Consider the following 23,830-nt stretch of genomic DNA (forward strand, 5'->3'; position numbering starts at 1 on the left):
TTCAAGCGAATAAAACAACGCTTTTATTTAGAAATTCTTTACAAAATAACACCGCCGTGTTGAGCGCAAGATCTTGGGGGAGTTTTTTTGGATGGAAGAATTTTAAGGATAAAACAGCTTAGGGGACCATAGTTTGAATTTCTGTCGTGAATATTTTGTTGTATCAATACATTAAAGTAAATTTCACACAAGGCATCTAAACTAGTTAAATTATAACAGACAAGGTTGTAATTTATCCCTATGTTCAACTACGAAGTCATAGACTCCAGCTTCAATGTGATGCATCAAATAAAAATGTCTGGGAGTAGGACACTGCTCTTCACTTTAATACATTTCTATCTAAGTCTGTGCACTTGTACTTTGTGAATGGGGACAATGCTCACCTGCATACAGATCCAGGGCAGATTCTGGCACTATGGCAGAATCCACTAAGGCGGCTAAGTGTACTGTAAACACCGCATCCTTTTTCAAAGATGCATTTGTGTTTAAAACAAAAAGAACCCCCGTTTAGCCTTGCAGACCATCAAAGTGCAGTCGGTGAGCACCTAGTAAGGCCAGCATGGCATGCAGCAAGGGGATGGTGTGGTCAGCACCATCGTACGCATGCCACCTCTGTCTCCCTGCACCAACGTCCACGCAACCCATTACCCTTCACTGGGTTTGACCGAATCGACGCGCGAAGGTCCAATTGAGGTTAATATACAAATGTCTGTTGGTGACGTACGCGGTGGGGGGGGAGAGCGGAACTGGGATCAGAAGGGATCGTGGCATCGTGCGTCAACCATTTCGCTCCCCGCTGCCCCACGCACGTTCACATTCTGCATTTAGCTGGCGTGCACACAATAGCTCACCCTTTCCAATGATATCACAGGGTCTTTTTTTTTTAAATCATGCTCACCCCTTAGAAAGGCTGTGCCCCGCCGCTGTGGTGTGAATGCCCAGCAGAAAGCATTGGTAACTGCCGCGCGCGTCAACATTTTAAGAACCTGCATGAAGAGGCCGGCGGTGAGGGCGCTGTCCGCCGGACTGCCCTACGCCCACACGACCGTACAAACCAAAACTAGCCGACTTTACGCTCCGTTCGGAGGAACTCCGATCCTGATTTGTGTTCCAGTTCAGCGACAAACGAGCCAGCCATACAAGACAGAGGTGGGGGGGGGGGGTGGGGGGGGGGTGCTAAAGGGGGGAGAGGTTTCTCTGCTCCTGATTTCACTGCAGCACAGGAGGTGCCCTCCTACGCTGCGAGTCGTGCCCCTGGGACCCGGCCGGGATTAGCCGTCGCTCGGTCCCTGCGAGCGTCTCCGTGCCTCGCTCACGTTCTTGACGTACGCCACCACCAGGCCGTCCACCTTGCTGGGCACGATCACCTCGGCCGAGCTGTGGGAGATCTGACACGCGAACCACAATGACGACGGCACGGACGTGAGGGAGAGAGACCGCCGCCCAGCGAACCACCTATGTCGCCACCACGTCCACAGCAGCAGCAGCAGGAGGCTCTTTGCTGAACTCGAAAGCTGCAGTGAGTAGCAACCAAGTCATTCGAAAACTGCTGTTGAAAAGGGTCCAGTTCCAAAATTATTAGAAATAAATTAATATTTGATTACTTTTTATCAATCCTATGCTCTAGGCGTATGCACACTGTGTTGTCAGCAATGAGTGTTGTTTGACCAGGCTTCACCACACTGGTCAGTGTGTAAAGGGGGTTTTGCCCAGGACCGGTTTTGATATCACTTCGTCCTTGATATTAGCCATGAATCACCGGATTCAAAGCACTGCGCCCACCACTCCGCCCCGAACAATAACATTATTAAAATATTTAAAAAAAACAATCATCGTTAATTTAAATCGAGCGGACGTTTCGTTTGAGCTCTGCCTTCCCTTGAGGTCGACGGCCCCGGTGCTGCCTACTCTACCTTGTGAACAGCCTTGCGTAGGATGTCCTTATACTCCTGCTTGCTGATCTCCTTGCTCAGGTAGAAGGGCTTCAGGGCACGCTTGGCCTCCTCTTCCGCCTTCTTTTGCCGCTGCAACTTCTGCTCGTACTGCAAGCAACGGCAGCACAACGTTAACTCCCCCCCCCCCCACCGGGCACTCGGGCCGAGTTAGTTTTGACGGCCCGGCCGGGCAGGCTGCGCCGGGTGTCGCTGTGAACGTTCGTACGTGGGGGTGGTGGCGTGGCCTAAACATAGCGCGTTGTCGAGGTTCAAGGTTCGTAGCCAGCAGACCGCCCTGATTATTACTGTGGAGGTATTAATCCTAAATACTACACGCCGTCTGTTTCTCAAATGGATGTTGAGCGCCAAAGTCACTGCCCAAATTTTCCAAAAATGTTTTTATTTACACCGCAAATTACTTAATTGGGATTACAAACCGCAAAAATCATCCCTCCCGAATGTAAAACTACTGCAGATGGTGATAGCCTTGAGCTATAAGAATGGCACAAATACAAAATGTGAGTTCAAGAAATACGAACGTCCGACTTACGAACATCCGTACTTACGAACGAACTGCTCTCAGATGTTTTTATATTTAACCATCTGACTTGCTAAGGTTCGCTCGTACTTACGAACCGAACCCGCAGAACTATTTTGTTCGGCGAAGCGATCTTCTGTAATGAGTCCCAGTAACTCGCTGCGACTCATTGCGGCAATTCTAACAAGCAAGCCAGCATCAGGACTCAGGGTCAGTGAAAATAAAACTTATTTTTTTCATGTTACTTTATTTTATATTTATTGACTATACAATATTTATTACAGTATTACATGTACAATGATTCTTATTTATGAGTTTAACAATGGTTCTCTTTTTTGTTGAACCATAACACATTTTATAACACTGTATGGACAATTAAACACGTCCACTTACGAACGGGTCTCAGGAAAGTAACCGTAAGTGGAGGGAAGGCCCGTACTAAAAATTGTTTTCTCCAGCAAACTACTCCCACATCTCATACCAGAAAGCCTCGCCAGTGTAAAGCCTATGGGCAAAGCCATCTCTATTAAAGGTGTCTGGCCATCATATCTTTGTCAGTTTAATTAACATGCTGGCTGCTCGGCAGGGGTCTCAACACGTACGTTAATGAGCGTGACGTCGATGGAGCTGGAGTTGGAGGCCGTGCTGTTGCTGCTGCTGTGACTCGACTGAGAGCCCGAGCTACGGCCGTGCGTCTCCACCTCCGTCTGCTGCGGCCTGGCCGCGGAGGACGGGCCTGAGCGCGTCGCCGCAAGAGGACAAAGAAGGGTTGGCATCGCAACCAATCAGTTTCGAAGACGATCCATATTTTGTCAGAGCATGTTTGCTTACATGTTTTGGCACAAGTACTGTGTGTGGTTAATGCAGACTTGATGCCTTGCAAAAAGGTTTATATTTGGTGTTTGAACAGCTTAACACCTCTAGGTGAATTGCCAGAAAGGGTAAAACCAACTTTCACAAACTTGGCTGCCAGTGTTAGTTTTGAACCCGGTGATTTAAAACAAGTGTAAGAGAGAGAGAGGAGAGAAAAGGAAGGAATAAAAGTGTAACAACTCACGATGAACCATATATTAAATGAACAGTCAAAATGATTTCCTGCTCAGATGAGTGTTGAGGTGGTATTCATCGCCTCGTTACAGTCCTGAGCCAGGGCTGTAACCAGGAGATGTCTCTGTAATTCCAAGCGTGCACCTCTTCAAGCAACATTTGTTACATCTCCATATATATAAAAGGCAAAGTTGTGAGTATGTGTGTCTGTTCAAAATGTTTAGCGTACTTCCCGACATGCAACAAACTTCACATTTGCCATTTGGATACTTTCCAGACTGTACACCATGCAAACATTATAAAAATACACTTTTTTTGGGGGGGGGAGCTCAAAAATGCATATTTTTTGCACGGCAAGTGAGCTGTGATGTCAAATCTGTCACGTGACCCGCGCATGTGGAAGCCTAACGCATTGTAGTGTAGCGGTTTGCGCGCCACGCTACGAACCCGGCGACCCGAGTTCGATTCCCGCTCACGGCCACCACCAGTGATGATTATTTTAACTGGTACTGGGCCTCCCCTAGGTCGACTCAGCCTCAAACGAGTAACTGCTGTAATCTGTGAACATTGCCACTGGGGAGACAAAGGCGGCCGGGCGTGCTGCTATCACCCACCCCCTCGTGTGCCGTGCCGGCCTTCATTGGTGCTCGCTAACAGCACTTGCCCCTACAGTCTGTTAAGGCTATACGGGGGATCTTTGTCTTTGGAGCGGTAGTGGAGTGGTTAGCCCGCTGCGCTACGAACTCGGCGACCCGAGTTCGATTCGCGCTCACGGCCACCACCGGTGACGATTATTTGAACCGGTCCTGGGCCTCCCCTACGTCGACTCAGCCTCAAACAAGTAACTGTTGTGGTGTGAACATCGCCACTGGGGAGACAAAGGCGGCCGGGTGTGGTGAATCCAAGTCCCGGGCGAAGCCGGGTAGTACAGCTAGTTATATATATATAAAAGGGAAATTTGTGATTGTGTGTCTGTTCAAAATGTTTAGCGCACTTCCCAACATGCAACAAACTTGAAATTTGCCATGTGGCTACTTTCCAGATTGTACACCATGCAAAAATTATAAAAATACACTTTTGTATATTTTTTTTGGGGGGGGGGGGCGCAATAATGCAGATATTTTGCACGGCAAGTGAGCTGCGACGTCACATCTGTAATGTCACCCGCGTATGTGTAGTGGCTAGCACGCTACGCTACGAACCCGGCGACCCGAGTTCGATTCCCGCTCACGGCCACCACCGGTGACGATTATATCAACCGGTACTGGGCCTCCCCTAGGTCGACTCAGCCTCAAACGAGTAACTGGTGCGGTGTGTGAACATCGCCACTGGGGGGGACAAAGGCGGCCGGGCGTGGTGCTGGCCACCCACCCCCTCGTTATTAATACATTATTAATCAATGTCTGTCAAAAAAGCAACTATAGACATCACGGTGTAGAGCAAGTAGGCATTGGAAAGGACCACATCGCTAGAAGTCACGACGGCCGGTGGCCCGAGACTAAAGAGTCGCAGCCGAGAGAGGGAGCACGGCCAGTAGCACGTCCACTATGGAGACAGAGCGATGGAGCGGACCTGTATGCAAGCAGCTGGGTGAATTGTCGCATCGCAGAACCACCACAGATCCGGCAGGCGAATCTGGGAGGCCATCATTGAGCGGTGGATACGATCACGGCCGATGGCGACGAAGCGGACCTACGGTGCGACGACACGCGGAGGGGCGCTCACCCGTGCCTGGCGACGCGTGCTCTCTCGTGTCCGTGCCGGCTGGGCTCTCTCTGGACGAGGACCCCGAGCCGGGCCACGGCAGCGCTCCGTTGGCGACGCCGCCTTGAGCGAAAGGGTCTCCCCTTTGCGCACGTCTTCGCGCCAGCCCCTGCAAGCGTGGGTCCAGCGCACGAGAGGGGTCTCGCGACAGCGAGCAGGAGGAGTCCACGCGGTCGTGCCCCGAACCGCCGTCGGCCGGGTGCTCCAGCCGAGGCCTCTTCCCCGCGGGCTCCGTTGTGGGCCCCCCTACCGCGTGGCCGGACCTCGCCGCCATTTGGGCTGCGGCCGAGTGCGTGGACTCGCGTGGGGGGCGCGGCTCCTGCGTGTGCCGCACACTGCCGGCGGCGGCGACGTCGCCGGGCACGCGCTGCGGAGCGTTAGAGGCCGGGGCGCTGCCGCCCCCTGGCCTGGCGGCCGCCCCTGCCGCTGCGGGCAGGTGTCTACGGACGTGGGTAGATGCGGCGGAGTTTCCGGGTAACTGTGAAGGTGGACTGGGATCCTCTTTGACAGTCCTGGCCGTGGGGCTTTTAACTCTCTCCACTTTCAAAGTTCTGCCAGTCGAGTCGGCCGTTTTTGAAGTCCCTGTAAAAAGAAGAGGTTAATGAGGTCCGCTCACGGGCGCTCAGAGCCCATTGCTCGGAATGAAGTCCTCTCGCTATCCTGCGTTTGTACGTTTCAATGCCGGGGGCCAGTTTCTCCAAAGGACAACCACTGGTGACTTCCCATAAAGTGGTGCCCATAAGATTATACATCTGCAGGGATGATAGGCCAAGTTGACTGTCAACATCATTTTTATCTGCAACCTCCAAAATTGTAAGTAGAGCACTCGAACCTACAGCGCCACCTGGCCGGTCTTTTTATTTCTGACGTATTATAACAGGCGTGGAGTGGTGGCGCAGTCGTTAGCGCATTGCTCAATGAACCCAGCAAAGCCACATTAAATGTTCCCGGCTCCGGCGAACATCAGCGGCAAGTGACATTCAAAGCGCAGCTGGGCACGTCTACTTCACAGACTCGCACTTCACAGCTTGCTGAAGTGTGGCTAAACAACCCCCCGCGACCGACACGGCATGGGGCTGCCCTCATCAATCAGTGGGTGACCAAGGGCTGTCGATTAATGAACGACAACGCGGGGAATTCACCGTAACCCAGGCGAGGGGGTGGGGGGGAAGGAGTCAACCCGGTAGTGACGCACCACGCTGCTGTGGCGGCGGCCCGGCGGGCTGCTTGGCACGCAGCAGGCTGCCGTCCCGGTTGATGATGGTGCTGGTGCTGCTGGTGAGCAGCATGCTCTGCCCGGCGAGGATGCTGCCCAGCACGTCCTCCACCGGCCCCGGCGCGGGCACCGCCGCGGCCTTCGCAGGCTCACACGGCTCCTCCGCCAGCCTGCGGTAAAGCACAGCGGTGTCCTCACCGCTGACTGTGCTCATACCAAGCTAGGTGTACTTTTGGGTGATGTGCGGTGGGGGAAGCCCGCTGGTAGGAGGTCACGGGCCAGACACAGAGGTCATGGCTCAGGGACCAATTGCTGTGTTTTGTCATCAAGGCACTCTACTCGTCGTTGTGAGCATCACTCCACCTCATTAGGCACACGCCTTGGTACTTGGAAACACATCTCATGTAATGTAGAGACCGCCAATTCACATTAAGATACAGCCGATGGATGCAAGGACATGTATACATGCGATTCCCATGTCATTTAGAGAGTGCTGATTCAAACTTGGAGATACTGTGTACTGCACTGAGAGTCGATTCCAATGAATCGGCACTTCAAATTAATTGGCGCTCTCTACGTCACGCGACGTGGTTAAACGATCCATCGGGAACGTGCGACGCATAAACTAAATTTGTTATTTGAACAGAGATGATTAACACAGGAAGGCGAAGTCTGGTGAGCCGCAAAGACTGGGAGTTGGGTGTAACCCTGGGACAGAGAACGATCATCTCAGCAGCTGGGACCGTGCTCTGCTCACTGCACGCACGTGTGCGCACTGTGCGCTGGGGACACGCACTCCGAGCAGTCGTACCCGGCGAGCTGCGACGGGATGGGCCGCGCAACTGGCCGGTGGGAGCGCATGGCGAGCTTGGAGAGTCCGCGTTGTTTGGCCCCGGCGTGGAGCTCCGCTGGGAGGGAGCCACTGCTGCACGGCTCCGGCTCGCTGTGGAGACAAAGCGACGCACACGGCGGTGACCTCTCGCTTCTTCCTCTTTACAGCACCGGAGATGATCAGTGCATCGTGCACTTTCACGTGAGCTTCTGAGGCCGTCTGGAATGCTCTTCCGATATGAGGAAGCCAATGGAGATATGCAGATTTAAATCTCGATTGAAAACTAATTTCTTTAGAACAGCTTGTTGTGTTTAGTTTGTTGCCGTTCCCCACGCACCTCCGATTAGCACGGTTAACTACGTACGGTGCAAAAAGAAGTTCAACAACATACGTACACAGCATCTCATCACGACCGACGCACCTTTCCGTTTAACCACAGCCACACTGCCAGATGCCAAAGTCAAAGTGACCCAACGCTTAAATGAGCATTCGACAGTGCTTGTCGTTTCTTACGTAACGTGAACATACGCAATTCTGGCAACAGCCTGATGATGAGGGTTGTAACTCCCAGCGAAACGGCATACACAATTGTTGTGGATAGCTCTACTACAACACAGAGATTGGTGCCGAAGCAGTAAAAACTTTGCACGTTTGTTCACGTAACGACTTTATTAAATAGTTGTGTTCGGTGGAGGAGGGTGTACGACATATTTTACTTGCACGTTAAGATAAAATGTTGTGGTTTTGCTCTCCAACACACCGGTGTGCTGTACTAGTAACGAATTGGCATGTTCTGTTTACGTGGCGGGTTTAATGACTCATATATATATATTTACGCGATCCAACCCAAAAAACCCGTATTATGGAAAAACTCTACATATGCATGAACTTCTTTCACACCGTATGTAGCCAACCGTGCTAATCGGAAGTGGGAGAGGACAACTAAACACAAAAAGCAGTTTTAAAGAAATTAGTTGTTAATTTAGATTCATTAGCCTCCTAATATCGGGAGGAAGAGCGTTCCAAACGGCCGCAGAAGCGCATCTGAAAGCGCGCGACGAGCCAAAAGCCGCTGCGAGGATGACCGGAGTTCTCACCACCAATGATGAATCAGCAAGCATCCTTCTAGGAGGCCCACCTGTCATCCTCGGGGGCAAAGTCATTGACGTTGCCGAAGACGGAGAGCGCCGTGACCCCGATCTCCATCCTCTGCATCCCCAGGGGGGTGTTGTCCTGGGCCCGGTACACGGAGGGCACGGACTGCCCGTGCACCGGCTTGCCGAGGTGCAGGCTACGGGCGATCCGCATGCGGGGCGTCACCACCCTGGGCTGCAAAACACAAAAAGCAACGGCGGGCGCTTAACACGTGAATAATAGGCAGGGAAGGAATCCGCTTGAATGCCAGAATTACACTGAGGTCCAGTAGCATTGTAGCATTGCTCATGAGAATCCTCATAGTCGAGACAGTGCTCTCAACCACCACTAGGTGGTGGCGGCACTTACTTTGAAGGCTGGTGCGTGACCGTCCACAAAACACAAATCATTCCACAAAACACAAATCATTCCACGACTGTGGAGACGCCTCTTAGCTGCTGCCCTTTTATCTGAGACTCGGGCAGATTTGCAAGTCTTCTCAATAACTGTAGGTCGGAACTCCTATCCATCCGGAGTTACTAGGAATAACAGTAAAGGTGTCACATCCTATTAATCATTATTTAAATGCTTAAGAAGGGACGATTTTGATGGAGGTGATGACATTAATTATCTCGCCATCACCAGTCCCTGCGGGGAGATGTGGATCGGCAAAGCCGCTGCAGCAGCGCCATCCAGAGGGTAGCAGGAGGCGGACGGCACGGAGAGCTGTGATCATCACAGCACAAGACCTCTGAGGATGGTGAGAAATAATCTAACAGTCTCGGACGATGAATGAGCAGGAATCTAACTCAGCTCGCCAGGCTCACAACGCAGCGTGCATAATTCTGCACAAATTGTATACTTCTACGAAGAGTGAAAAACTCACGTGCACATTTTGTATTACACCAAGATGAAGACCGATGAGGTTTAGCCTGTATCACAAAGCTGAATATTTTGTCTTTTCGTTCTCAGTGGGTGGGTGAGTGCTATAAATGTACACATGATAAGCGCCACTTCGTTGAGCAATCATTTGTGGCCAGGTCGCTTCTGAAAAATAATTAATAGTTCAGTGGGCTTTACCTGCTAAGATAAGTAGTTTATTTCTATTTATTTATAGTGATTTCCTTACCTTTCCTATACTTTACACTCCTAATATTGTTTTTGTATTGTTTGTCATAATTTTCTGACCCACCCCTACTGGACATCCGTGAAAAAAAAGCTTCATAGCTCATTGGATTTCTCCAAGATAAATAAATATTCTGATTCTGAGTGGATAAGTTACGGAGTCAATTAATGAGTTGGTCGGTTTAAGTGGGTGGGTGGGTGGGTAAGTTAGCAATGCACCATCTTGAGCCGCTGCCGCTTGAATCTGCGCTTTTTCCTGCGCCCCTTCCGCCTCTTGCCAGGCTTGGCAGTGCCTGTGCTGCTGCTGCTGCCCAAGAGTTTCTTGACTCCTGTTTTGCGAGCGGTGCTCTTTCGGCCTTGGCGTTTCGTGCGGCGCTTTCTCCGTGTCGCTGTTTCCAAGGCACAGGGTAGAGCAGGGAGATACAAAAAAATGCCATAGTTTGGTCAAAACAGTGCTTTATAGAGGAGTACACGACGATTGGTAACTAATGCTCGGGCTCTTTATTCAGCCAGTCACGCAACAGCGCACTCGCGTAGGAAGCACAATGCAAAACGCAACCCCCAGTTCTCCACGTGCCCCCTTTTATCCCATTCCTTCCTAACCAACCCCCCACTCCCACTCCTTCTAACCAATCCCAATTAATATTCATATTCTTGGTTCTTTCGGTAAAGTCACGTTGAAGGGAAACAATAAAATAATAAAAGATATAATACAATAAAATTCTCACGACGTTTCGACTGTAACACAAACAGTCATCATCAGGTGTTACAGTCGAAACGTCGTGAGAATTTTATTGTTTTATATATATTTTATTATTTCATTGTTTCCCTTCAACGTGACTTTATCGAAAGAACCAAGAATATGAATCGCTGCAGTCACGAAAGCTTTAAATCAAAATTCAATCCCAATTAAGTTACCGCAATAATGGGCATTTAACCGGGTCTATAAATGGTGCAATACTCTCAGAGAAGAACCCGGGAGGCGAGGTATTGATGGTCTAATAGCCAGCAAAGTGACCTAGCAGAAGGAAGCGATTATGGTAATGGTGGCAGAGAAAATATTGACCATGAAACCTTTACCTTGCAACTAAAATGCAACTGAATCTCAAGACACTTTTTGCAAAATGTGGGGGAGCAGAAAATCTGGGGGGGGGTGGGGTGGCAGGGGTGCGGGTGATCGTGTGCGGCGGGCCTGGCAATGCCTCACACTGGGTTTGTTACCTTTCCTCCGCTGAGGGGCGCCCTCGGGCCTGTAGTAGATGGCCGTGCTCGCTCCGCATGCCACCGCATTGATGGCATCGTCCACCGACGGCGTGTCTGGTACTTGGCTCACCGCGCGCTGCGCACCGCACACACGGGTGCGCGAGAAGAGGCCCGAAGACGTGAGCCACTGTGCTTCAGGAAAACTGTTTCTGTGAGTTGACAACGAGGTGGTGAGCAAGACTTTCTTTCCCAGGGACATGCTACTTGCCAACCAATGAGGTGGCACCCCCGATAGCCTCCTGGAACTGCATGCCTTCTGTTGGGCACTTTGGTGTAACCACGCCTCTCGGCTCCAAGATCTCGGCAAGCGCCTCCCGTGTCTCCAGCAGCCCTCGTGATCAGTCTTGGATGTAGTCTGGAGTATGGCAAAGCTGATCACCATGGCAATCTGCTGCCACCAGCTTTTCCCAAGTTGGCTCGTGACCAACACGTGAGTTCATCCACACCAGACTCCATACATAGCTCAAGGTGGATCCCCAGCTCACGCCAACGTCAGACCCTTCAACAATAGCCCCTTTACTTGGCCCTCTTATGGCCAAATGGTGGCAATTGAGCTCTCTCTGAGGTCTCACCGTTGCTGGGCCACCCTGTGCAGCTGAAAAGCTGCATTATCAAATAACCTATCTGTGTGTGCTTGATGTGGATGTTGCCAGGCTGGGGAATGTCTATAGGGATCCCATCCACGCTGAAGTGTTTGTGTCAAGGAGGCGACTGGCTGTGAAAGCGTGGGCTCACCCTTATCTGCTGGGTGCGCGTGATGCGGCTGATGTTGACGCGCGTGCGGACGATCTCGCTCTGCCGCGTCCTGGCGATGACCCGCCTCTGCCTGTGGCCAACGCCCAGCGGCCCAGCTCCCTCCTCTCCGGCTCCTGGTGGGAAACCTCATCAAGGCCCGTAATTCTTAAGTCACGGCTCGCCTCTGGCTCAAGTGAGCCGGCTCGAACGTGCGCTTGACTTGAGCTGGCTCCGAGCGTCGTCCCAACCGTGGCTCAGGATTTCCATGAGCCGAGCCAGGAGCCGAGCCACGACTGAGGACCGCTTATCACTCGTGGGTCTTTGGAAGCAACCAAGCAGCTTAAGCCCGAGCCAATCCATGTCAGGGGCAGCCGAGCTGTGACTTAAGAATACGATCCTTACACATCAAGTGAGATCACACTGAGATTGAATATAATTTCGTGAGCAAGACTTTGGAGCAAAGTTATGCGAGGACTATTTTATCATATTCCACAATATTACGTGGTTGTGGTGGCACGCTGCTGTAATGCGGCAACCCCCCCTGGTTAACATGCTCTACGCCTGCGACTGGTGGCATTGCGGTTAGAGCGCACAGCTCGTATTTAAATCCTAGCATAGGTCGACTCAACCCGAACAGAGGTCGACTCAACCCGTTGTCTCTTTGCGGGTGAGTAAAATGAGCACCAATTTGTGTGGGAAGTCAACAGTGGTTGTCCACGGACAAACCCAGAAACCGTTTATTTCTTAGTTTTGGTGAAGTAAACTTCCGCGAAGGAAAGAAAAAAACACTCTTGAAATGTTGGGCCATAGGTTGAAGAGTCTGTAGTCACTTCCTTGTTCCAGCACTTGTCCCACTGAATTTATTTCACTGGCATTGCCACCGTCGGCGATGGGATCTATCGTGTAAAACCGCCACCAGGCCCACGGACGTTTATTTAAATCCCCCTCGAGTGACCGCAGCGCCCACCTGTCTGCTGGTGCACGGGTCTGCACTGCGGGCAAAACCACTCCTCTACAGGCACCGTGTCGAGCGCGGGATCCAGGCACTCCATGTGGTACCTGTCGCACACAGCACAGTGTTCAACTTGGTTCAGTGTCCTCTAGGGGCGGTGACGTGGCCCTGTGGTAGCGCGTTCGCCACCTGTTGCAGAGGCTCGTGGTTCAAATCCGGCGGAACACCCTGGTTATTACCGTGGGAGTATTAACGATACGAACAAGCACTGACCGCTTCAAAGTGGACGTTGGAGATCCCCCTCATGTCATTCGAAATGGGGAGGCCATTGTGTGTTGGGATCATGGTACAAAATTTGTCACGTAAAAGACAAAAAATTACTTACAAATGACTGAATATGGATTATGCATAGCAACACCACCGTTTACTGTGAAACTACTGGAAACGAATATGCCTGTGAAACATAGCGCCTTCGAGGGGACTCTACGGATTTCCCCTGCCGACGCATCTCAGCATCGAGTGAACTTGGAACTTGGGCGGCGGTGGGGGGACGGACAAAGTGACATGTGGTGACGGGTGCAGGGCCCAGCCCTAAGTGGGTGCTGTGAAAGTCTCTTGGGGCTATCCCAGAAAGTCTCGTGGTGGGGGGGAGGAGGGTCACAACTTAAAGAGCCAGCCGTGTTGAGTGCCTGGGGTCAATTCGAGGCAGTAACCTGTATTTAAACAGAGATTTGAGATGCTGCGTCTTGTCTCAGTCACAAACAATAAAAAGTTCAATCTTGACTTAAAGTTTCGTGACTGCAGGAATTCATATTCTTCGGTTCTTTCGGTAAAGTCACGTAGATAGGTTCAAAGAAAATAACAAAAAGCTACGACGTTTCGATCACAAAACAAGCGGTCGTCATCAGGAAAAGGGGGTTTGCTTCTAAAGGGAAACTGTTTTCAAGGTTTGAAATGGGCGTAGCCCAAGTGTCAGCAGCCAATGGGCAGCAACCACGATGGTGGTTGGTTTTCCACCAATCAAAGGGCTGCCAGGTGAAAATGTGCATGTTCATGTAAGATCGGTGAGTGGCCTCCACGGCGAGCGCGCCGAGGTGTCTGTGTTAATGTGAGAGATGAGAATGTTAATGGGAGTTCGCAGAGCAGCAAACCTCTAGGTTGGCGTGCGAAGTGGCTGTGTTAGCGTGAACCTGTCAATGAACAACTAATATCAGAAGGTGGTAGGATGGGAACAGCACAGCCAGTTATGACTTAAACTGGTTGTACCCATCTTCTCTGTCTGTGTCTGTATATGTGGATGGCTTCATGAACAAATCTTTGTTGATAGCCAGTTGGGTTTGCGAAGTACCTTCGTCGTAGAGGAATAAATTTCGTGTGAGCCCACCGCATTAAAACAATGATCAGCCACGGCCAAGGTATAGGTCCCTACCGTGTTTTAGATCTGCCTTATGTTCACGAACACGGTTCCAGACATGTCGCTTAGTTTCTCCAATATAACTACTGCCGCAGACGCAGCTTAGTTTGTAGACGCCGGGGTATTGCATGTCAGGGATCACATCCTTCACAGATGGGATCAGATCACGAATTGTATGTACTGTGTTAAATAGAACCTGGATCTTGTGTTTGCTCATGATTTTGGAAATCTTTTTGGTGACCCCTATTATGTATAGCAAGGTGATGGTTTTGATTGGGTCCTCAGATGGTTCTTTTCCAACAGTTGGGGTGATAGCTTTAGGGATTGTGTAATCTGAATATCCATTCATCTTGGGAGCTTGGTGTACGTGTTCCAGTTCACTGGCTAGGTGATGGTCGGAAATACATCGAGCTCTATGGTGTAGAGTTTTGATGAGGGAATCCTTGTGGAATGGTGGTGGTGGGAGTCAGGTTTTAAGTCAATATTTAACCGCCTCTACGGGGAGGGTTTCCACACAAATATTAGATCTTTAAACAAACTTCGAGACAAGAAGGCTCACCTGATCGAGTCACTCACATTCCTGAAGAGATGCCGTGACACTAAGGTAATACCGATCGCCTTTACATTGACATCTGCAGCTGTCACTTCTCCCAATGCTAAACGGATCTTGATCAGGGCCGGCTTAGCCCTGATCTCAGAGAGAATAAGATTGCTCCGATTTGAACTACATAATTTAGACAAGACTCTCCTGAAATCACACTTAACATTAAAGAAAAAAATGTCTACATCTGATTGGGAACATGTAGATAACATGACAGCCTCTTCAGCCGCCTCAATGTCAGCTAAATGCAAAGATAACCTGATTTCCAAGTTCAACCTCCTTTCCAAGAAGCCAGATCCACACGTTAAAAAGTTAGATGTTGACATGGTTATCAATCAGAGTAAGTCTAATTTCCAAAAGTCTAAAATCGGTTCTAGCTAAAGAGTTTAATTTCGCAGTCACCCCAAAACACATCCCAGTTGATGATATAATTGCCCAGGTTGACGAAGCCCTTAAAGGTACACATTACTGCAAACATGGCAAGATCGGAAATTGCTGCAATCCTCAAAAACGCTAAGACACCTATTAGCAACATCAGAAAGTATGAGCGCTTTGAGCTTTCTCAATTAAAAAAAGAGAGATGACATTGTCATCCTCTCAGCCGACAAGGGCAATGCCATTGTCCTCATTGACAAAACCACATACAATAACAAAATTCAGGACCTACTTAATGATGGTAGCTATACAAAAAATAAAAGGGATCCCACCAACAGCTTCGTTACGAAAACCAACAATATCGATTCGACATCTTTAATCGAACCAAACAAGCAGTTTTCCTTAAAACCCTCTGCTGCTAGACCACCCAGATTGTATGGCTTACCAAAAATCCATAAAGAAGGTACACTACTCCGTTCTATCGTCTCCACCATTGACTCACCCACCTACAAACTGGCCCGATTTCTGTCCGAGACCTTACAACCAATCACTGGTAAGACCACCTCAGCTGTACTTAACTCAGCTCACTTGGCATCTTTCGATTTAAAGCTTTCGTGACTGCAGGGATTCATATTCTTGGTTCTTTCGGTAAAGTCACATAGAAGGGAAATAATACAAATAAAACATAATATAATAAAATTATCACGACGTTTCTACCACTACGCAAGCAGCCGTCCTCAGGTGAAGAAATAGAGCTATCGGAAATACAGCGTCACTTGGCATCGTTAATTAAGGACATCTCACTATCTCCAGGTCATTTGCTCATTAGTTTCAAATGTCTCTTTGCTTACCAAAGTTCCTGTGCCTGACACCATTGCAATCATTGAAGATTTGGTCCAACAAGGACTGAATGCTGATGTACCGGCCCTAGTGAGACACTGCCTCACCAACATGCATTTCACCTGGAATGGAACATTCTACAAACAAATTGAAGGTACCTCAATGGGTTCTCCCTTATCTCCAGTTGCAACCAATGTTTTCATGGAAAAATTTGAGACCGATGCCATCCAGGCATCCACTCTACGTCCGTTCTTGTGGAAGAGGTACGTAGATGACACGTGAGTCATCTGGCCACATGGCCGACCAGCTCTGAACCAATTCCTCAACCACATCAATTCCATACACCCAGCCATCAAAATCACCATGGAGATGGAAAAGGAGAGCATGCTAACATTCTCGGATGTTTTAATCAAAAAGAGACCAGATGGCTCAATGGGACACCGTTTACAGGAAAGCCACCCATACGGATGCATAGAGTGAGGAAAAAAAGTATTTGATCCCCTGCTGATTTTGTACGTTTGCCCACTGACAAAGAAATGATTAGTCTATAATTTTAATGGTAGGTTTATTTGAACAGTGAGAGACAGAATAACAACACCAAATCCAGAAAAACCCATGTCAAAAATGTTATAAATTGATTTGCATTTTAATGAGGGAATAAGTATGACCCCTCTGCAATACATGACTTAGTACTTGGTGGCAAAACCCTTGTTGGCAATCACAGAGGTCAGACGTTTCTTGTAGTTGGCCACCAGGTTTGCACACATCTCAGGAGGGATTTTGTCCCACTCCTCTTTGCAGATCTTCTTCAAGTCATTAAGGTTTCGAGGCTGACGTTTGGCCAAGACCAAGCTCTCAAGATGAATGGATATTCAAACTACACAATCCGTAAAGCTATCACCCCAAACCGTTGTGAAAGAACCATCTGAGGACCCAATCAAAACCATCACCTTGCCATACATAGCAGGGGTCACCAAAAAGATTTCCAAAATCATGAGCAAACACAAGATTCAGGTTCGATTTAACACAGTACATAAAATTCGTGATCTGATCCCATCTGTGAAGGATGTGATCCCTGACATGCAATACCTCGGCATCTACAAACTAAGCTGTGTCTGCGGCAGTAGTTACATTTGGGAAACTAAGCTACATGTCCCGGACCGTGTTCGTGAACATAAGGCAGATCTGAAACACGGTAGGACCAATACCTCCGCCGTGGCTGATCATTGTTTTAATGCGGTGGGCTCACACGAAATTGATTTCTCTAAGACGAAGGTACTTTGCAAACCCACTGGCTATCAAAAAAGATTCGTTCATGAAGCCATCCATAAATGCAGACACAGAAACAATTTCAACCGAGAAGATGGGTACAAACTGAGAAATCATTGGAAGGACGTTATCAACCAGTTTAAGTCATAACTGGCTGTGATGTTCCCATCCTACCACCTTCTGGTGTTCGTTGTTCATTAACAGGGTCACACTAACACAGCCACCTCGCGCGTCGTGGAGGCCGCTCACCGAACTTACATTAACATGCTAATTGTCCCCTGGCAGCCCAATGATTGGTGGAAACCCCACCACCGTCGTGGTTGCTGCCCACCGCTGGCTGCTGACATTTGGGCTACGCCCATTTCAAACCTTTATAAACAGTTTGCCTTTAGAAGCTAACCCCCTTTTCCTGATGACGACCGCTTGTGATGCGATCGAAACGTCGTAGTTTTTTGTTATTTTCTTTGAACCTATATACGTGACTTTACCGAAAGACCCAAAGAATAACAAAAAGTTCACCATTCACTTTAGCAAAAAAAAATTCTTCATATGCATTTTATCATGCAATTGAGAATAATTGGTAAGGGTGCAGTATAAATCCGAAAGAGAAAAGAAATAGTAATCATTATTATACCTGTTTACCCACCGAGGAAAGCCTCCCTGAGTCTCAACACTCGTTGTCAGGAGGGCTGTACCAAGTTTTCGCAGAAGGGGACAATGTTGCTGCCGTGTGTAATCCCAATTGATGAATTTAGAGGTGATTTTTCAGCATTGAGATGTTTAGCCAAAACCAGCTGTATATATATTGTGCAATTTATATAGTTGCGCGAGGAAACCGGAAAACCCTCGGGAAATACATGCAGAAAAAGCGGAGAACATACAAAGCCCAAACATTTACAATTCGAGTACAATGATGTCTCCTAAATGTTGTCGATTTACTCTCCAACACACCGGCGTGCTGAACTAGTAACTAATTAGCATGTTTTGTTGGCTGCGTCAGGTGGTGGCGGGTTTAATGGCACAATTATATTTACACGATCTAACCCATAAAAACCTCTATCATGGATAATATTGCTCGTGAAAGGCTACTACGTGTAAAAATGTCCAAACCCACCCCACAAAGCAAGGCGGCGGAGTCAGCGATTGTGATGCACGGGTGTTACCATCGCAGCACGCTGCCCCTCACCCAGCGTCGCAGCCGTCGCACAGCAGGAGGCGGTCTTCGCGATCACTGCTCCGGCACACCTCGCAGAACGTTGGCTCCTCCTCCTGCCCGTCATCTTTCGCGGCGCCCAAGTGATCCTGCACTGGCACCTGCACACACGCAGCGCAAGGCGCACACGCGGGAGGATCGACCGCGACGTTTCGTCACCTCCCCCTCCCACAGGAGCTGTATCAGGAGGCCACTGGTGCTATGCACTTTTAAATCTAGGCTGAAAACTAATTTCTTTAGAACTGCTTTTTTGCGTTTAATTTGTTGTCGTTCGCCCCCGCACCTCCGATTGGCTGCATAGGGTGCGAAAGAAGTTCCACGTACATACATGACACACAGCACGATTGTAAAGCGTTCTTCATATCACACAATTTATCTTCTTCGTATGGCTGATGTTGATGTAGAACAACAGCTGTTATTTTAAATTGAGGTGGCTGAGTCAGATTGCATCAGGAGTAGCAAAGTGTATCGTTTTAATCACGTATCCTTCGTGTTTGTGAATCGGCCAGCAAGTTGTTCTATGTTCCGTGGTTCTGGGTGACCGCAATCGCACACTGGAAAGTTTTTATTTAATGCATCATCAAGTTCCGAACGGCAATGATTTGTGAGGATGCGATTGAGAGTTGCCCTAAACCTGCATCCTCTTCAATGACCTGCATGCAGTGGCCAATAAACCTCTATCTCAATATAGAAGCCTTTCTTCTGACGCATCCTCAAATTGTGGCAGACGTGGCTGTGTTAACCTCTACAGCTGATGCACAGCATCTCCTGCTCAGCTCGTTTTTTGATGATATAAACAAACAAGAAAGAGGACAATGTAAAAAGATCTAACGCAGGAGAAAAGTCTCCAATTTGGAGTTGAACAGGGTGAGGGAGACAACAGGTCGTAGCACTGACCAGACACGGCCGTGTGAGCGTGTAGTTCGATCGGATTCACATTCAGATGAGAAAATTCATCAAATGAAATTCAACAGAACCGAGCAACAGCTGACAATGGCGAAAACACAGGGTACACACGCACCTGCCGTAATACCGGGCCTCCCACGCAAGCGCGGACACTGACACTGGTGAACACTTTTCGGTCCACGGGGCAGGAATTCATGTTCTGAAAAGACACGCAGACAAACAATCTACAATTAGCCAGCGCCCGACACCATCACCAGGGTCTGCACGGGGAACAAAACAACTTGACTCACATTGGTTGAAAGTATAAGCAGCCGGATGGTGCTGCTCTGGTTTTAGCGCACATCTTGCAATTGGAAGGTTGAAAGTTTACATCTCAGTCAGGGGGCTAAACCTTGAATATCATTCCTCTGGGGGTGATAAAAATAGGCACGAATGAATGTGAATGTCTTTCACCACCGGCTCACTGGTGTAAAGAGATATGAGTGTCGCCTAATCCGTTTTTTTTGAGTGGGGAAGCACTGATGACACGTGCATGTGTGTATATAGTTAAGCTAAGCACTGTCAGAAAGTCAAATTAACCCCTGGATTAATAGGGTGCCACACAAGGCTACTGGTGGTCTGATCCAGTGGTGGAAATTCCATGTTTCCATGGCAGAGATAGTTTTCACAGGATGACTACTGTTGACTTCACACAAGTGGTATTTATTTTATCTACCCCAGACTACTGATGGGCTGAGTTAGCTACGCACTAATATTTTTACTCAAACTCATGACGGTCAGTCCAGTGATCTGACCGTTGCGCCACCCAGCTATATTTTAAGCACACACAACGAACACGTCTTCTCGAAAAACAGACTTCTGCTCTCAATTGGCTCTTAAAAATAATGATGTACAGCCCTCGTGTAAACCCACTGCTATTCCATCACTGTGTCGGTCGTGGGGTTGTTTTACCATACTTCACCATGCTATTCAGTGCGTGTTGTTGGAGTGGTGTGGGCCCGAGAACCAGTTTAGATATGACTCGCCACTGATGTTAGCCATGGCCGGGAATCGAAGAGCGGTGCGTGAACCACTGTATCACTGCTCCTCCCCAGCTCTTACCATGTTAGAACAGAGATACAAGGGACATCATTGACATGTGCTTTCCTGGTATCTGTACAGCCTGTCCTGTACACGCAACCAAGAGTGGCAACGCTCGCTCACTTCGCAAAGAGTGCCAATGGGTAGCTCTGTGACTTGAGCTGGTGTGTGCCTGAGCAGGGTTTCTGGGTATCAACACCAACAGCTACCTTGGCCCACTCGAGGATGCAGTCGAGGCAGAAGAGGTGGGCACAGTTCTCCGGGGTTCCCAGCTCCTGGTCCCGCAGGCCATTGAGGCAGATGGGGCATCCCTCCCGCTCATCATCCGAGCTCTGCTCGGGCTGCTCCCCACAGTCATCGTCCTCCTCCTCCTCGTCCTCCTCTTCTTCCGCGTCCTCGTCCGAGTCTCCTCCCTCCTCCTCGCTGTCGTCGGAGCCATCGTTGCTGCCTCCTGGGGCGGCAGGAGAGCGCGTTAGGTAGGAGGCGGCATGGTGTGCACACAGCCTGCGTCGGCATTTCTGGATGGAGCAGAATGGCTATCCTAGCAGACACCACCTTGCCCTATACCTACTATAATCACCCAGGAATGTCTGTCCTGAATGCTCGTGATATCACTCTACATCGACCAGCCCCACTCATTCATATTCATGAGCAGGTGACGTCCTCCAAATGGACACCCCCCCCCCTCCCCATTATTATTACCTACTATGATGAGCCAAGAATGTCTGCGTGCAATGTTCGTGACGTCACTCCATGTCGACCAGCCCCCCTCATTAACAATCATGAACAGGTTACGTCCTCCACATGGACCCCCCCCCTCATTAATAATCATGAGCAGGTGACGTCACTCCACATGGAGAACCCTCCCCCCTCATTAATAATCATGAGCAGGTGACTTCACTCCACATCGAACAGAAACTCATTAATAATCATGATAAGGTGACGTCCTCCAAATGGACACCCCCCCCTCCCATTCATAATAATTAGCAGCTGACGTCACTCCACATGGGGGGCCGAGGCGCCTCATTCCTCCTCCTCGGCGTCAACTTACGACCCCCGCTACAAAGGCAGAAGAACCCTCACGTCACGTGATCTCCGTAACGCTGTTGTTGAGACATCAAAGTAAAAAGGACGTCATGATGAACAAGGGATTATAACCTTAAAATGAAATAGGTCTGTGTCAACGCGCCCTTACAAATTGCACACGAAGTGATGCAATTAATATCACGTCGCGGTCTGCTTTTCGCTTGCCAGTTTCAGATTTACTGCAATACACACGTCCTTGGACGGGCAAAAGGCTAGTTGAATAGGATTTTTCCAGTAAGGCACAACTAAATTATGACAGTCTCACCATGGGGAAATACCTCGCTTCTGAACCAAGTTTAACTCGCAAGAATTTAGAACAGTTTTCTGGTGCAGAAACATGATTTTCGTGGCACGACCGTGATAATTATTGTACCGCTCAGCTGTACAGACAGCAAGGCATCTGTTCAGCCTCAACACTAGGCCACAGTCACACTGGAATCCATTCACCTTCATTCACAGAGCCCCTTTATCACCACAGTTACATCACAACGCAGTGGAATCATGATGTATCGATTTTCCAAGCTCAATTCTTAAAATAATTTTGCACGCATAATTTTTTATTTATTCATGGCAATTAAAGGTTATGGAGTGGTGCGTGCGATACATTATGATCGGTGCCAGTTGCATGAAGCTAACATCAGAGAGATATTTGAACTGCTCCTAGGGCCCCTCACCCTTCACCAGCCCACACTGACCAGCATGGTGGAGTATGGTCAAACAACACTCATAACTGACATAGCGTAGGGGAGGCCTTCAATCCAACAGTGGATTAACAAAGGGCTATGAATTATTAATTTTAGTTATTTTAAAATAAAACTATCCTTCAACGAAAATTACAATGTGTAATTTGTATGGATGTTTCACTCCTCTCAGGGCTCATTATCTTGTTTTATCCAAATAAAACTAGGCATATATAGGTTGCTGATAACCATCATCTACTAATGAAATGAAACCCTTCCAAATTAATATTTATTGAGAACCACAGGTCCAGTAAAGGTAACAGGTGTAAAAAATGTTTACCCTCATCATCGTCATCGCCTTCACTCTCATCACTGCCACTCTCATCTTCATCAGAAATATCTCCATCTGTGAACAACATGTCATCATAATTACTTGTTTTTTTCTGATCCAGGGAAACCACACTAAGTCCAAGGCCTCTCTTTCATGAGGGTCCTGCATTGCATTTTTTTATTTTAAGATGTTTTCAGCCAACTCATGAGTGTCTGTTGTACATGTTGGAGGCAACCCAAACCTCTATGCGTGCAAAGACAAAATTCACGCGTGCTAAGGGGCAACATTCTATCCCCGTACGTCGTGGAAAAAGATGGGGACGAGTCCACTTGCTGTCCTGCCTTCTCCTAGCAGGCCAGGGAATGGCACCTCAGCGCACATAGCAAGAGAGTTTCACAACAATTTGTGTGATCCACCAAACCACGCCTCCAGTGCTGAATTACAGGCGTGCATAGCCATCACCAGCCTAAGCGGAACACGCATTTAGTTGCCATCATTCAACACGCACATCTCTCCTCTGGCGTGACACAGCATTTTTTTTTTATGTAGAAGAGTAGTCTCCCATAAGTGATTACATTCTGTTATGTACCATTTAAAAAGCCACTCTAATGAAAGAAAACAAAGTGTATCTGCCACCAAAATAATAAGTATAAATTAAACCTTCATTGCTAATGGAAACCAAAATCACAAATCACTTTTTACTTCTTTCAAATGGCAAACGTCTGCGTTGAGATGGCACACAGGATGCGCTGGGACGAGGCTTTTAGCTTTTGTTGAGCCTCAATGAAACGATTGGGGCTGCGTCTTTGGTTGCCGTTGAGACCGAGCAGCTGATCACCGGCGTTCGGTCCACCTTGGTGATGGTATTGGTTGTGCTGGGCACTAAACTCGGAGGGTCACCATCATCTTCCACACGAATGACTTAAACCAGGCTTAATCTACACTAAACTATTTTTTATTATTTTACCAGGTAAGGCCCACTGAGCTATGTAGCTCTTTTTCAGAAGCGACCTGACCACAAATGATAGTCTTCTTCTTTGGTTCTTTCGGTAAAGTCACGTAGAATGAGAATAAAGTAATAAATTAATAAAGTAACACAATAAAATTCTCATGACGTTTCGGCTACAACACAAGTGGCCTTCTTCAGGTGAAAGGAACGACAGGTCTGTTCGACAGGTCTGTTCCTTTCACCTGAAGAAGGCCCCTTGTGTTGTGGCCGAAACGTCATGAGAATTTTATTGTGTTATTTTATTATTTTATTCTCATTCTACGTGACTTTACCGAAAGAACCAAAGAAGATGAATCCTTGCAGTCACGAAAGCTTTAAATCACAAATGATAGCTCAACGAAGTGGCTTATGTTGAAATTTATAGCAGCTAAATACTCTAAAGGCATGTTTTTTTAAATGTGGAGAGAAAAACCAGAGGACCCGGAGAAAAATCCACACGAGCATTGGAAAAAAACATGCAAACTCCAAATATACAGCAGGCGTCAG

General features: G+C 48.5%; 1 protein-coding gene across 5 annotated transcripts in view; it reads right to left on the reverse strand.

Annotated features, from left to right (window-relative positions):
* Positions 1-23,830, reverse strand: part of LOC116952158 (uncharacterized) — a 28,695-nt gene continuing 4,865 nt past the window's right edge. For 3 of the 5 annotated variants that reach the window (XM_076074036.1, XM_076074035.1, XM_076074037.1), the window contains exons 3-17: positions 22,345-22,410; positions 20,448-20,689; positions 19,274-19,357; positions 18,226-18,353; positions 12,556-12,647; positions 11,589-11,734; positions 10,812-10,929; positions 9,810-9,979; positions 8,470-8,660; positions 7,311-7,442; positions 6,479-6,669; positions 5,245-5,865; positions 3,075-3,208; positions 1,914-2,042; positions 1-1,388 (exon numbers count right to left, since the gene is read on the reverse strand). In XM_076074036.1, coding sequence (XP_075930151.1) covers positions 1,272-1,388; positions 1,914-2,042; positions 3,075-3,208; positions 5,245-5,865; positions 6,479-6,669; positions 7,311-7,442; positions 8,470-8,660; positions 9,810-9,979; positions 10,812-10,929; positions 11,589-11,734; positions 12,556-12,647; positions 18,226-18,353; positions 19,274-19,357; positions 20,448-20,689; positions 22,345-22,410 — 2,561 coding nt within the window. In that variant the 3' untranslated portion in view covers positions 1-1,271. The remainder of the gene's footprint in view (positions 1,389-1,913; positions 2,043-3,074; positions 3,209-5,244; positions 5,866-6,478; positions 6,670-7,310; positions 7,443-8,469; positions 8,661-9,809; positions 9,980-10,811; positions 10,930-11,588; positions 11,735-12,555; positions 12,648-18,225; positions 18,354-19,273; positions 19,358-20,447; positions 20,690-22,344; positions 22,411-23,830) is intronic. The other 2 variants (XM_076074038.1, XM_032971267.2) reach the window with 2 other exon arrangements.

Source organism: Petromyzon marinus, chromosome 45, assembly GCF_048934315.1.
Source record: "Petromyzon marinus isolate PM22_M1 ecotype Great Lakes invasive population chromosome 45, UKy_Petmar_22M1.pri1.0, whole genome shotgun sequence".
In the NCBI taxonomy this organism is placed as follows: domain Eukaryota; kingdom Metazoa; phylum Chordata; class Hyperoartia; order Petromyzontiformes; family Petromyzontidae; genus Petromyzon; species Petromyzon marinus.